Source organism: Phycomyces blakesleeanus (assembly GCF_001638985.1).
Source record: "Phycomyces blakesleeanus NRRL 1555(-) unplaced genomic scaffold PHYBLscaffold_7, whole genome shotgun sequence".
Lineage (NCBI taxonomy): Eukaryota > Fungi > Mucoromycota > Mucoromycetes > Mucorales > Phycomycetaceae > Phycomyces > Phycomyces blakesleeanus.
The window spans coordinates 1,645,515-1,658,893 of NW_017265140.1; the positions used below are offsets into that span (position 1 = coordinate 1,645,515).

Below are 13,379 nucleotides of genomic sequence, written 5' to 3' on the forward strand. Positions count from 1 at the left end.
TCCAATAAAAAATATAGAGTGCAAAATGCATTTAGCCAGAATCAAACCAGAGTCTCCACATCAGCAAACCATAACTGTAAAAAGTAGGCCATAAGTATATGTAGTCGAAAAACATTTATTATGTGAAATATATAGCCCCTAATTTAAAAACATATTTGTTACCTTTCTTACATAAACTTTGAAACTGCATTATCTTCACAACAAAAAACAGTACTAAAATGTGACAACTATTGATTAATATTTACAAAATTCAGGCTATCCAAATCTGGTTTTGCCATTATTATAAGACAAATATTTGCAGAGTAATTTTTAAAAAAGATATTAAAACACAGATATATAGAACACAAAAAATGATTGGTTTTTAGCTTAAGAACATTGATCTGATTTTGAAAACTCATAAAGATATTATCCATATCGGTAGTTTAAATCCGGCTTTAAAAACCCCATAAACCTTTATTCAACCAAAAAGATGATATCTTTTCAAATAGACATTTCACTTCTGTTGCAGCAGTTTCTGGAATTGCACTTCCAGTAAAACTTCTTTCTACTATCACTACAGGAAAAAAAGTGGTCTTTTTGGTGGTCTTTTAGATGATATTTTAGGTGGTTTTTTGGGTGGAAGTTTTGGTAAAACCAGCAAAAAGACTATCCCTATTTTTGGAAATATAATTAGATCTCTGTTGACTGATGGATGTTAGGTTTTATTCATATCCCGATATTTAAATTTAAGTATTATTCTTCTTGTTCTATTGGTAGAAAGAAAATAAGAAAGAGCTTTCTTATTGGTATAGATGGAAAAAAAGAATCTTTGTATTGTCACTCATAAAATACTTTCATTATACTGCTACTTTTAATTGGATAATATAAACTTTATTGCAGTATGCACATTGATAGTATTGGTCATTTAAACAAAAGCATTCTCTCAATTGGTTCTCATATATATATTCTGATTCATTCACAGTTTTAATTGGGCAAAAAAAATTTATTTCATAGAAGATCATTATTTAAAAATGTTTTTATTGGTTGTTATAATAGAAATAATATTTTATTTATGAATCGTACTGGCTAAAATTCCTTCAGATTATTACATATTCTCACATTAATTACACAATTTATTGTATCTACCAGATATGAACTTACCAGAGTATTCTTGCTTCTTACACCCTCTCCAGAGCTGGCTAACCCTTGCAATTGATGCCCAGTTTCTGTGGCATCTGGTAAAATCGATTCCATTGTCTCTGAGTATGATGAAATGATTGATACACAGCCTGTTTTTATTCTCTTGAAGAAGCAATGACCAGCCAGAGTTTGTTCCAAGATCCTGAACAGATGGAAGAGCTGCCAGTTGATCACATATGACCTTGGTACATGTATTAACAATTCTCTTGGTTTCCTCAATCAATTTTCTTCTAAGATCGTCTCTTATCATCTTGTATATATGCTTTAAAGTTATATCATTGATTTTTGATACGGGTCTTGGAATGATGCCAGTAAGAGTCTATTATGTTTGACATTAATTGAAAGGACTTTAGTTGTTATAGTATTTGCTTACACTAGTAGAGGTTACAATAGTTCTATCTGGAAATTCCTGATCTTTAAATTCATTGTAAAAACTTGTCATTTGAAGTTGCATCGCATCTTGTTTTTTTTCTAATGCTTCTTGACGGCCTAGCAATGCTTTTTGACCACTCTTTAGAGAAATAAGTGCAGCTTGTATTTCTTGAAGCAACTGAATCACTGTATTGTTTGTATTGTTCATAATTGTAAAAAGAATCAGTTATGTGTTTGTTATAGAAAAAGAAAGAAAAAGAAAAATTTTTACCAGAAACTATTATTAGTTTCAAATCTTTAGCTTCAATTTTTTAGCTTCAAATTATTAGTTTCAAATTATTTGTACAAATCTATTGGTTACTCCTGAAGAAACATTGATTTAGTAACTTCATTGATGACATACAGATAATTCTTTAAGATCCCGAGCATATATTCAGAACGCATATAATATCATTGTCTTTATATAATTAAGTATAAAGCTATATATTCAGAAAGTAATTAATTCTATTCTTACTTATATAACAAAGTTTTTTTTTACCTACCTAAAACATGTCTAAAATTACAAAAGCCTCTTGTTACCAATGCCGTACTTGCAAGTCAATCTTTAATAACAGTCGAACATATAAAAGATGTCTCGAACGATGCATGACAAATAGGGCAGAATTACTTGACAATGGCGAAGTTTCCCAAACTGTCTCTCTTCCTGATCAAAGCCAGTTTACATCAGCAATGGTTCCTAACTTGGCTTTTGGGTAAGTTTATCAAAAGCAAAAACACAACACGATAGACAGTATATTAATTAGCTGTATACTTTGATAAACAAACAGAGAAAACATCAACATAAGTAGTAGTGAGGATATGGATATCATTGAAAGTACTGAAGATGATGAGTCCATGGTGAGATACATAAATACATATATTATGATAATCATACTTATTGTTGTTTATCTTACTATAGTACGATTTTGGAGAAGAATGCAAGAATGTCATTGACAAAATTGAAGGCACCACACCCTCACTAGACTTTGATTTTAGCCAGCCTCTTCCTGTTCCCAGCAATGATGATAAAAAGAATCTCGCGTTCATGCAGTCGATCCAAGAGTTTAGAATTTCTTGTTGAGCCCACGAAAAGATTGTAGAACACTTCAACCAGATCCTTGATTGTTCTATCAATATTATGTACTGAGCATGCAGCCCACACCTTGGAAACAAGCTTCTTGAGCACTTCTTGGATATCAAAGCAGACGGATACAACATTTGCATCAGAGGTTGTATGCAGTTCAACAACAAGAATGATATCACATACGTAAAATGCAGTGAAGCAAGATACAAAAATGGCCAAACTAGCGAAAGTGACACCAGGGTTCCTGTGTGATCGATCGTACAGCTTCCTTTGTGCTTGGCTGATGACAAGACCAGGGCTGAAATGTTCTATCGTCATAACCACCAATCCAGCCATAATGGGCAGAAAGCAGATGTTTTTGATGGTCATGTATACCAATCCATGAAGTATCTGTTTTCTGGTGAAAACGATATTGCGATTTCGTTGTCCATGGATGGGTTCAACCCACACAATGTACCTGGATCAGTAACCATTGTTCATGCAACTGTCTTGAACTTGAATCCGACGATCCATTATGAGAAAAACAGGATGATCCAAATAGCAATGCTTCCTGGTTGCACTAGTCCCAGTGCCATCTGGTCTTTTCTTGAGCCAACGCTGAGAGATCTCCATTTGCTCCAGACAGAAGGCATGGAAGTAAAGACACTGACAACAACAATCAGGGCAAAGATACATATCCTCATGGCCACTGGCAATATTCCAGCTCTGGCAAAGCTGGCATGCCATGTTAGTCACACAAGTAAGAATGGCTGTCGTATTTGTCATGTAGTGGGCCAAACTCCTAAACATGGCCAGTACTTCCGCATGTTGCCTGGAACCCAGACGCACTTACTGGAGAGTTTCAGAAACTACAATTTGGCAAGCAGTGAAGACAGAAAGGGACTCAATGATCAGTCACCGTTAGCCTCAATAGAAACATTCTCTGGCCCGTTTTTTTTCGCGTTAGACAAGATGCATGGTCTGTGCCACGGAATTGGTAAACAGGTATGGGGACTTGTATGCGGAAAGTATGGAATCAAGCATCTTCTATGTCTTTCTCTTGCCACTCAAAGGGAGATTGGTGCTGCAATGGTAGCTGCAAAATCCACAATCTCTACATCATTGCATGGTGCCTGAAGATACGTGACAAAGAATGCCGGTTTCTTTAGAGCTGTGAATTGGGCAGACTTTTTATTCTTTGTTGTCCCCACGTTGGTTGCAGAGCGTGTCCAGGACTTGGTTGCCCGAAATGCATTACTTGGCCTAGTTCAAACATGCAATTTACTCATGAGCTAGGAGTTATCAGCAGAGGATCAAACCTCAATAAGAAGATATGTTTAATGCCATATTTTATTTCATTTTTCATAGTAATTTACTTTTATCTTTTTTCTTAGTAATCTTGTAGAATGGAACTTATTTCTAGAGAGTCTTCTTTCTACAGCAGATATTGACATTGGCGTGTTCACAATTAACCAGCACATTATTCAGCATTATCCTCAGATGATTGATCTATATGGCCCGCCAAGAGCATATAGCACACGATCTGTGGAAAGAGCCATTGGTGAGTACTCCAGGTCTATCAAGAGTAACTCCCAAGTCAGTGTCAATGCTGAAAACATCATGATCAGACTGGCAAAATCGTGGCATGTAGCGGAACTGACAACTGTTGCAAACACAAAAACTCCACCAGCTAACCTTCTAGTTTACAGTGCATATACTGATGGGTGGCCTGTTACAGAAGGAGGTGATCCTGCCAATACTGAGTGTGAGATTGAGTTCTGGGGGCCTTTGAAGAATTTAACAATTTTCGATAGCTTTGAAGATAGATCTCATCTTTCTTTGCTTCTTAAAACGTTTTATGATTTGAATGGGGAAGAATGTAGTATGCTTGAGCCTTCCATAAAGACAAGCTGCAAGACCTATCTTAATGGTTGTGTTATTGACACTGCATTCAACCAAAGTTCTACAAGAGACATATGTCATGTTCATGTGCAGCTACAAGTGGACATGAACTCCAGAAGATCCCGCTCTTACCATCCAGGATATAAGCATTTCTTCGGAAAGGTGGTTATATTCTTCTAACATGTACACAACTCGAAGAGATGGCCACTAGCTCTCATAATCATATATAGTATGTATTTGAAAAATGGATTGCCTATTACATCTGTAGTAAAGCCGAAGACTATAGTGATTCATGCCAGTGACATTGTAGAGTTGGTTGGCTTGATGCCATCAAATGTCAATGGTAGTCATTACATCATTTGGCCTAGCCTTAAACGTGGCCCAAAATTGACACTTGCACTGCAAAAGACCGCTGATTTTAGTTCCTGAAAACCTGCAAAAATTTTACTACAATTTTCGATTTTTAATTTTTTCAAATAATTTCTATTTTTTTCTGTTGTGATTTCAGATCGCTCTTTTTTAGCTGTAAAATCACACTACCATCATTTTTTTGGCCATAAAATTACAAAATTGGGTTTTTTTTTATATTATACACTTCTTTGATATAATTCTAAATTACATTGAAAAAGCACTTATACAAAAGTTAATATAATATTTAATAAAAATTATATATATTCTTAAGGTTTCACTTTTTCTATTTCAAAATAAATCATTTAAATATTTTTTATGTATTATAAATGTGAATATAAAAACAAATATTTAATCCATATATTTCAAGGGAACGAGACAAAAGGTTGTGATTTCATTTTTACTGTGGCAATATTTTTGCGTGATTTTTCCCTTTGATATATGGAACTAAAATATCAGATTTTTTTATTTCACATGTTGTGAGAGGCGAATGTTTCATTTTTGGATTATTTTTCGTCATGGTCGAATCATCGTCATATCAAATATTATAATTCTAAAAAAAGACTTTTAAAAAAAATTGCGTACACTTTTAGTAATGTGCGCAGTATTTGACTTGGTTAATGACTTAACAATATATGAGTATAATTATGATGATATGTGCGGTAGATGTATCAAAGAATTACTTGGCATACTATAGTCATGGCATGGAGCAGTATTTTATCTATTTATAATTTATTTTTTTTGGTATATAAAGACCTTGATCAAGATCTCTTAAAATCTATACAATTTTTTTTATAATTTAAAACAATTGACATGTCCAATAATCAAAAGAAAGACAGTTATGTTATCTGCGAATGTCTAGACTGTACAAAGTTGGATAGCTGTGGAAAGAAACAGAAAAGACAAAATGCACAACGACACTATGAGAAACATATAGTGCCTGTTGCCAAAGATGATGCAATGGGTAAATAACAAGAATAACTCGAGCTGTACATGTAAAATTAATATAAATTAATTCATAAAATAGATGTTCCTGAAGAACATTTTGACGACATGGAAGTAGATAGTATTGACAGTGACAATGACAATGATTATGATTACGAGAACGAAGGCAAAGGCGAATATGAAGACGAAAATGAAGAACAAAACATTGAATTTGATCAAGAAGGTAAGAAAATAAAATAAAATAAATGAACAAAATAATAATTGAAACTGATATATATTTTTTTTATTTTTTATTTTTTATATGATTATAATTGTAATTATATTTTTATTTCTACATCTTTACAACAATTATTCCTTTCCAGTTGACTTACCTTTGTCCCAAGAAGAGTCCATCTTTACTGCCAAAGATACAATTACAGGAGCATTTGTGGTTGATGGCGATGAGATTGAAGAAGGCGATACCGGTTTTGATTTTGAACAAGAAGAAAACTTTGATGAGACCAGTGGGACCTTGATAGTAGAATCAGGTATGAATTAATACGGTATAGACAATTAATCAATATATTAATTTAAACTAACTTAACCTTTGTCTTCATAGTTCATCCTTCGTCTTTTGATAACATGCCCTTGTATATCTGCTTTGTTGCAGTATTCATTGTCATATTTCACTTGATCTTTTTGGTGGAAAGCGGTGGATCGATTCTCATTGAATTTTGTAATACTCTACTGTCTCTCTGTGATATGTCTGGTGCCCTTCCACTGACGATCAATAGCTTGAAGCATAAGACAGGATTTAACATGGCAACAGACGGAATGACAGTATACATTGCATGCTCACAATGTCATTCGATTTATCCTCCGGAAACAAGTCAAAGAGTCTGTACATTTAAGAAATTCTCTCAATCTGCCATTTGCAACAACAATCTCTTTAAAGTGTCAACCGGAAATCGTTCTCTTCCAGCAATGGTATATCCATTCAACTCTCTGAAGTACGCCTTGCAACAAAAATTCTCCAAGCCAGATTTCGTGTCCAAGATCAATTTGTGGAGAAGTCGTCAAATAATTGAAAACACCAAACTTGACATTTTCGATGGTGCAGTTTGGAGTGATATTAAAGACATCAATGGCAGACGGTTTGTTGATGATAGCCGATCTTTAATGTTGACTCTGAATATCGATTGGTTTCAGCCATTTGATGGACGAACACATTCCAGTGGTGCGATATATCTCTCTATCAACAATCTCCCACGGAGTGAACGCCTTAAGTCTGAAAATGTCATTCTTGTTGGTATGATGCCTGGGCCGAAGGAAGCAAGCACTGACAGCATGAATCATTACTTGAAGCCGCTCGTTGACGAATTGTTGGAGATGTACATTGGTGTAGAAATGACAGACTCACAAAATAGAAAGATTGTTGTTCGTGCTGCATTGATGTGTGTTGCCTGTGATATCCCTGCCGCTCACAAAACCTCTGGATTTACTGGCCACATGAGCACATGCGCCTGTCACAAATGTCAACGACAATTCACGACTATAAAGAAGACCAGCAAGCTTGACTACTCTGGATTCAAGTATAGCAATTGGGTGAGACGCACGAAGACAATGAATCTGGAACACGCTGTCAGCTGGGCAAATGCATTGAACAATACTGAGCGAACACGCCTAGAAAAAGAAAACGGCACTCGGTGGTCAGAGCTTCATCGGTTATCTTACTTTGACCCAGTCCGCTTTACAGTTATAGACCCAATGCATAACCTCTATCTTGGAACTGCAAAGCGAATGATTCAGATATGGCACGAGTGTAACTACATCAATGAAAAGAATCAGTTAACTATGCAAGAGCTTGCCAATGGTATTGTTGTACCTTGTGGATATGCGCGTATAACAAAGAAGATTGCCGATGGGTTTTCGTTCATGAAAGCTGACGAGTGGAAGTCGTGGTGCGTCATATACTCTCCATTTGTTCTGAAGCATGTGCTCCCAGCCAAGAATCTCGAAAACTGGATTTTGTTTGTTGACGCATGCCGCTTACTCACAAAACCTTCGATCAATGACAAAGAAATAGACGAAGCCCACAGTAAACTCCAATTGTTTTGTACAAGATTTCAGACACTGTATGGAAAATCGGCCGTGACACCGAATATGCATCTACATCTTCATCTTGGCGAGTGTGTTCATGACTTTGGGCCAATTTATGCTTTCTGGTTATTCAGTTTCGAGAGATACAATGGTTTGTTGAAGAATATCGAAACAAATCAAAAAGGCGGCTTCGAATCAACAATGATGAAGAGATTTTTGGAGAGAACATACATTGGCAGCTTCATACAATCTTTCGTCAACCATCTTCCCCAGTTCGCAATTGACTTTCTGCATCGCATTTCAAATAGTCAAGATCAATTAGCAGCATTGCATCCATCTTCTACTGCCAGTACCTTTTCTCTGTCTGACTTTGTTGAATATTCGTTAAACCCTCGTCATTCTGCTTTGGGTTGTGAGCCGTTGCCCCCTTCAGTGTTTCCGATTAAACTCGACCAAAGGATTACAATGTGCAAGGGACATTATGAATGTTTACTGGAGTTTTACAGACACGCGTATGGCAGTCACGATCTTTTTGGCCATTATTCAAACTGCGAGTCTAACCAGATTTTTGTCAATAACCGAATTGAGAAAATGAAACGGATATCTCTTCTTGGACAGGAATACTCTTCTGGATCTTATTTCCGCGCCTATTATCTTGAGAATAACAGTGAAGATAAAGCAGCGTTTCCTGGCCGTATATTGTATTTATTTCAACATTTGATAACCATCAACAAAACTGTCATCACCCATACTTTTGCGTTTGTTGAGTGGTACTCTAGTTATTCTTCGGGGAGTTACCAGCCAATGTTAAATGAAGGCATTGAGCTCTGGAATGAACCTTCTTCTGTACTTAATTATGAATGTATTATTCCAGTACATCGTTTATATTCACCAATCGCAATTGCTAAATATAGGTTTACTATAACTAGTGAATTTAAACGTTTAGTAATCCCTTTACCCCAAAAAATAGAAGCTTAAATAATATTAATAAAATACCACTTTGCACTCTTTTATCAATTTATTAGAAAATGTTTGATTTATTGTCTTATTGTTTCTTTGACCATGATGGCAGCTTGTTTGCCTTGGTCTTACTAAGCTGCTTATCTCTTATTCCTTTAAATTTATGCTCGAATGGACGGGTATTATTTTTCTTATCATGAGCTGCCTCATAATCCGCATCAAGTTCATCAACAAACCTATCTCCCTATATGTCAATGTAAGTATTATTACACACCATCCAAAAAAATAGATTTTTGTACTATACCTCTTCGCTTCTCCAGCTTGGGCGGAATCTCCAAAAAAAACTCTTTTCTGAGGACGAATCCTGTTCCTCTTCTTCTCTTTCGTCATCACTCTCAAGGTCTGACATGTAATCAGCATGGAGAATACTGTCAACATTCTCTCCAAAGCTGTTCACAAAGTGTGCCCGATTGGCTTTCAAGGCAGATTGTCTTCTTTCACATGACTATATATAAATATATAATATTTCTAATTTAATATCACATCTAGTATATTGTGTGCGTGTGTTTTTTACCTTTACACGTCGCTGACGAAGACAGGCCCGTCGATTCTCTTCCTGCTTCTTTTCTCCTGTTTTTTTTTCTTGCAACTTTCTGTTGCCAATGTGCCGCACAATCTTAGTTCGAAGAGTTGGCAAGTCCACCTTTTTCCCCTCTTCTTGACGATGAAGGTAATCGGTAACAGACTTCAGAACGAGTCTGTTTCCCTCACTGTTTTTATTTTCATTGGTATTGTATTGGTCATACAATTTCTCTTCACTCAAATAATCGCGCAACAATTGCTATAATATAAATGTATATTAAATTCTATCTACATAAAAACATATTATGATTACTTACATCCAATGTTGGTTGACGTCCAGGCGACATGTCTTGCTCAACTGCATTACTAGCAGTGGCTTCGGCTTTCTCAGAAGATGTGTTCTTCAAAACAGTGTTTAAGACACCATTCATGGTATCAAGTTTCTCGTACACATCATGGATGTTACGAGTTCTACCCGACGAATCACCTTCAAGATTCAACCGAGCTCTCTTTGGTGCTAGTGGTCTTTGATTGCTCACTGTTCCCTGTGAGTGTTGCAACATTATCGTCCTTATATCATTGGTATTTCTTGGTGGGCTTTTTTTTGATTTTTATAAAAAACGAAAATAAAATTAATATAAGAAAATTGAAGACTGCCTGGTTTTAATCTACCTTCCCACAGAAGGTTCTTCACCAAAAGCATTGTTAACTGAATTGTTATTGAGATTTCTTGACATTGTGAATAATAAGAATAGCTTGTTTTTTTTTAAATCCAAAGGGTCTATTTATATTATGTTTAATTTGGGCTTTAAGTTTTATTCTTTCTCAGAGAACACCATGATCTATTACGTAACAAGAACAGCTTTGAATGTTTCCACTCTTGTTGTGAATATTTTATGTGTTTCTTTAATTTAATTTTCAATCCATGTTTTATTCTTATATTATGTATTAGTATTTGAATAATATGATTTTATACTATACTCTGTTTTTCATATGTATTAGCTGCTGGCATAGTGCAACTGCGTTTTCTTTCAATTCTAAGTTACAGACAAAAATTATTTTTTGATTTATTTATTTTTAAAAAAAAACCCCGAATTTGTATTTAATAGAATAACTGCGCCCCTCTTTTTTATTTTCTCTTTCTTTAACCTGCTCTTCTCATTTTGTCTCTTTTTATATGTCTTGGTAAGCTTACTCTTAAGATCTCAACTTTTATTAATACTTTTGGCTTTTAGAATCATCTTAATATATATTAGATAAACAATACACTCAACAAGCATTCAAAACAGCACAGGTAATAAACAATCTCCTAACCAAAATGAAACACCTTGCTGACTAAATATCTTTTATTTTTAAAATGATAGGGCTTCTACCCATTTTGTAATAAAAGATGTTTTGCTCTTGACACTATATACTTTCTGGTATTTTCAGTCTATGAAAAGATAATATATATATAACTCAACTTAAATAATGTAACTTATCAATTCTTCTTCTCAGATAAATTTGTCACGCCTTTTTTTCAAGTCATACTGGTTTGCCCCCTTTTGCAAACGCGTGTCTATAATATGTAAGTAATTCAAGTGTCTTTACAATCAAAGCGTACATATTAATAAAGTTGTTTATTTTATTTCTTGCTTTTTATTTAAAAGAAAATATCAATCAAACGGATTTTTATTCTATCGCGAGATTTGTTATGAACCCCCATAAATGATCTAGTAAGTATGTTATTTCATTTTATTTCATAAAGAAGCCTGTATTAATACTTCTGTATCTTTTTTTGCTCTAAGCTAATGTAGTTCCAAACAAACGTATTCTCCAAGAAAATACCAAGGATTTCATTTTCAGTTAAAGAAGTGTAAAACCAAAAAACGTGCCGAATACATGAAACCGATAAGGTAGGGAAGTATAGTATAAGTTAGGTCATCCAATGTATTCAAGCCGTCCAATAAATGAAAGTATAACATGTATACAAGTCGTACTATTTGGATACACACTTTTAAAGAAGTATTAGTGGTCCATATTAAATAGTTAAATATATTTTCCAACCATTCAAAAATCAATAAAAATCATTTTTTCCATGAGATTCTATTTCAAATGCGTCATCTCTTGATGATGTCAACAAGATCTATTTAAGTTTTTTTTTACAATCATTCATTTGAATGCTGGTTCCTGTCAGATTTCAGACTGATTCTAGGTCGATTTTAGTGAGGTCTATCCAATAATATCATGTAATTAAAGCAAATAAAATTTTTTAAGAGGTAGAGAGTTCAAAGCCAATTCCATAACAAGTAGGGTTTAGGTACGGTTTGAAGTTATGGGTGAATATATAACCAGAATTACAGACAATTATAACATTTCAAGAAAAGGGGGAATTATAACTCTCAATTTATCTATTGATTTTAGTATCTATAATCTCATCATTTGGTTAACTAAATGAACCAATTTTTGTAACAAATACCGAACTATAATTGAACATAAACCACCGATTTTTGGAGGATTTAAACAAAAATTAAGCTACTTAAATCGGTTGTCTTTTGCAGTGTCATCTACTTATATATATACTAAATCAGCTGTCATTTATTTATATATATATCAGACTGGCTGTCATCTACTTATATATATAGCAGACTAGCTATCATCTACTTATATATATAGCAGATCAGCTGTTATCCACATATATATATAGCAGACTGGCTGTCATCCAGTTATATATATACTAAATCAGCTGTCATTTACTTATATATATATCAGACCGGCTGTCATCTACTTATATATATAGCAGATCAGCTATAATCAGCTTATATATATATATTAGATTGACTGTCATCCACTTATATATATAGCAGATCAGCTATCATTCACTTATATATATAGCAGATCAGCTATTATCCACTTATATATATATCAGACCGGCTATCATCTACTTATATATATACCAGATTGGTAGTCAATAGCTTATATATATATATTAAATTAGTGGTTATTAGCTTATATATATATATTAGATCAGCTGTCAATAGCATATATATATGCTAGATTGGCAGTTAACAGCTTATATATAAGTCAGATTGGCAGTCAACAGCTTATATATATGCCAGATCGGCAATCAACAGCTTATATATATGTCAGATCGGCAATAAACAGCTTATATATATGTCAGATCGGCAATCAACAGCTTATATATATACCAGATCGGTAGTCAACAGCTTATATATATGCCAGATCGGCAATCAACAGCTTATATATATGTCAGATTGGCAATCAACAGCTTATATATATGTCAGATCGGCAATCAACAGCTTATATATATACCAGATCAGTAGTCAACAGCTTATATATATGCCAGATCGGCAATCAACAGCTTATATATATGTCAGATCGGCAATCAACAGCTTATATATATGTCAGATCGGCAATCAACAGCTTATATATATACTAGATCGGCGATCAACAACTTATATATATGCCAGATCGGCAATCAACAACTTATATATATGCCAGATCGGCAATCAACAACTTATATATATGCCAGATTGGCAATCAACAACTTATATACACTGCAAAAGACAACCGATTTAAGTAGCTTAATTTTTGTTTAAATCCTCCAAAAATCGGTGGTTTATGTTCAATTATAGTTCGGTATTTGTTACAAAAATTGGTTCATTTAGTTAACCAAATGATGAGATTATAGATACTAAAATCAATAGATAAATTGAGAGTTATAATTCCCCCTTTTCTTGAAATGTTATAATTGTCTGTAATTCTGGTTATATATTCACCCATAACTTCAAACCGTACCTAAACCCTACTTGTTATGGAATTGGCTTTGAACTCTCTACCTCTAAAAAAT

The 13,379-nt window shown here is 34.2% G+C and overlaps 4 protein-coding genes across 4 annotated transcripts; 2 read left to right on the forward strand and 2 right to left on the reverse strand.

Annotated features, from left to right (window-relative positions):
* Nucleotides 1–31: 31 nt before the first annotated feature.
* On the reverse strand, nt 32–1,759 carry PHYBLDRAFT_143936 (hypothetical protein; the record flags this gene model as incomplete). Its single annotated transcript, XM_018431104.1, has 4 exons — nt 32–74; nt 172–193; nt 1,141–1,498; nt 1,553–1,759. 4 exons carry the CDS (start codon nt 1,757–1,759, stop codon nt 32–34), a joined length of 630 nt encoding a protein of 209 aa, XP_018293727.1.
* A 341-nt stretch (nt 1,760–2,100) lies between these two features.
* PHYBLDRAFT_143937 (hypothetical protein) lies at nt 2,101–4,984 on the forward strand (the record flags this gene model as incomplete). Its single annotated transcript, XM_018431105.1, has 7 exons — nt 2,101–2,303; nt 2,379–2,448; nt 2,510–2,652; nt 2,746–2,857; nt 2,939–3,782; nt 4,059–4,720; nt 4,829–4,984. The coding sequence occupies 7 exons, from the start codon at nt 2,101–2,103 to the stop codon at nt 4,982–4,984; spliced, it is 2,190 nt and encodes a 729-aa protein (XP_018293728.1).
* A 2,783-nt stretch (nt 4,985–7,767) lies between these two features.
* PHYBLDRAFT_158448 (hypothetical protein) lies at nt 7,768–8,454 on the forward strand (the record flags this gene model as incomplete). The annotated part of the gene is made up of 1 exon (XM_018433790.1): nt 7,768–8,454. A coding segment is annotated over exon 1 (259 nt), but the record flags the coding sequence as incomplete, so codon positions are not given.
* A 578-nt stretch (nt 8,455–9,032) lies between these two features.
* PHYBLDRAFT_166916 (hypothetical protein) lies at nt 9,033–10,266 on the reverse strand (the record flags this gene model as incomplete). Its single annotated transcript, XM_018435526.1, has 5 exons — nt 9,033–9,191; nt 9,252–9,452; nt 9,522–9,788; nt 9,847–10,126; nt 10,202–10,266. The coding sequence occupies 5 exons, from the start codon at nt 10,264–10,266 to the stop codon at nt 9,033–9,035; spliced, it is 972 nt and encodes a 323-aa protein (XP_018293730.1).
* Between the last annotated feature and the right edge of the window lie 3,113 nt (nt 10,267–13,379).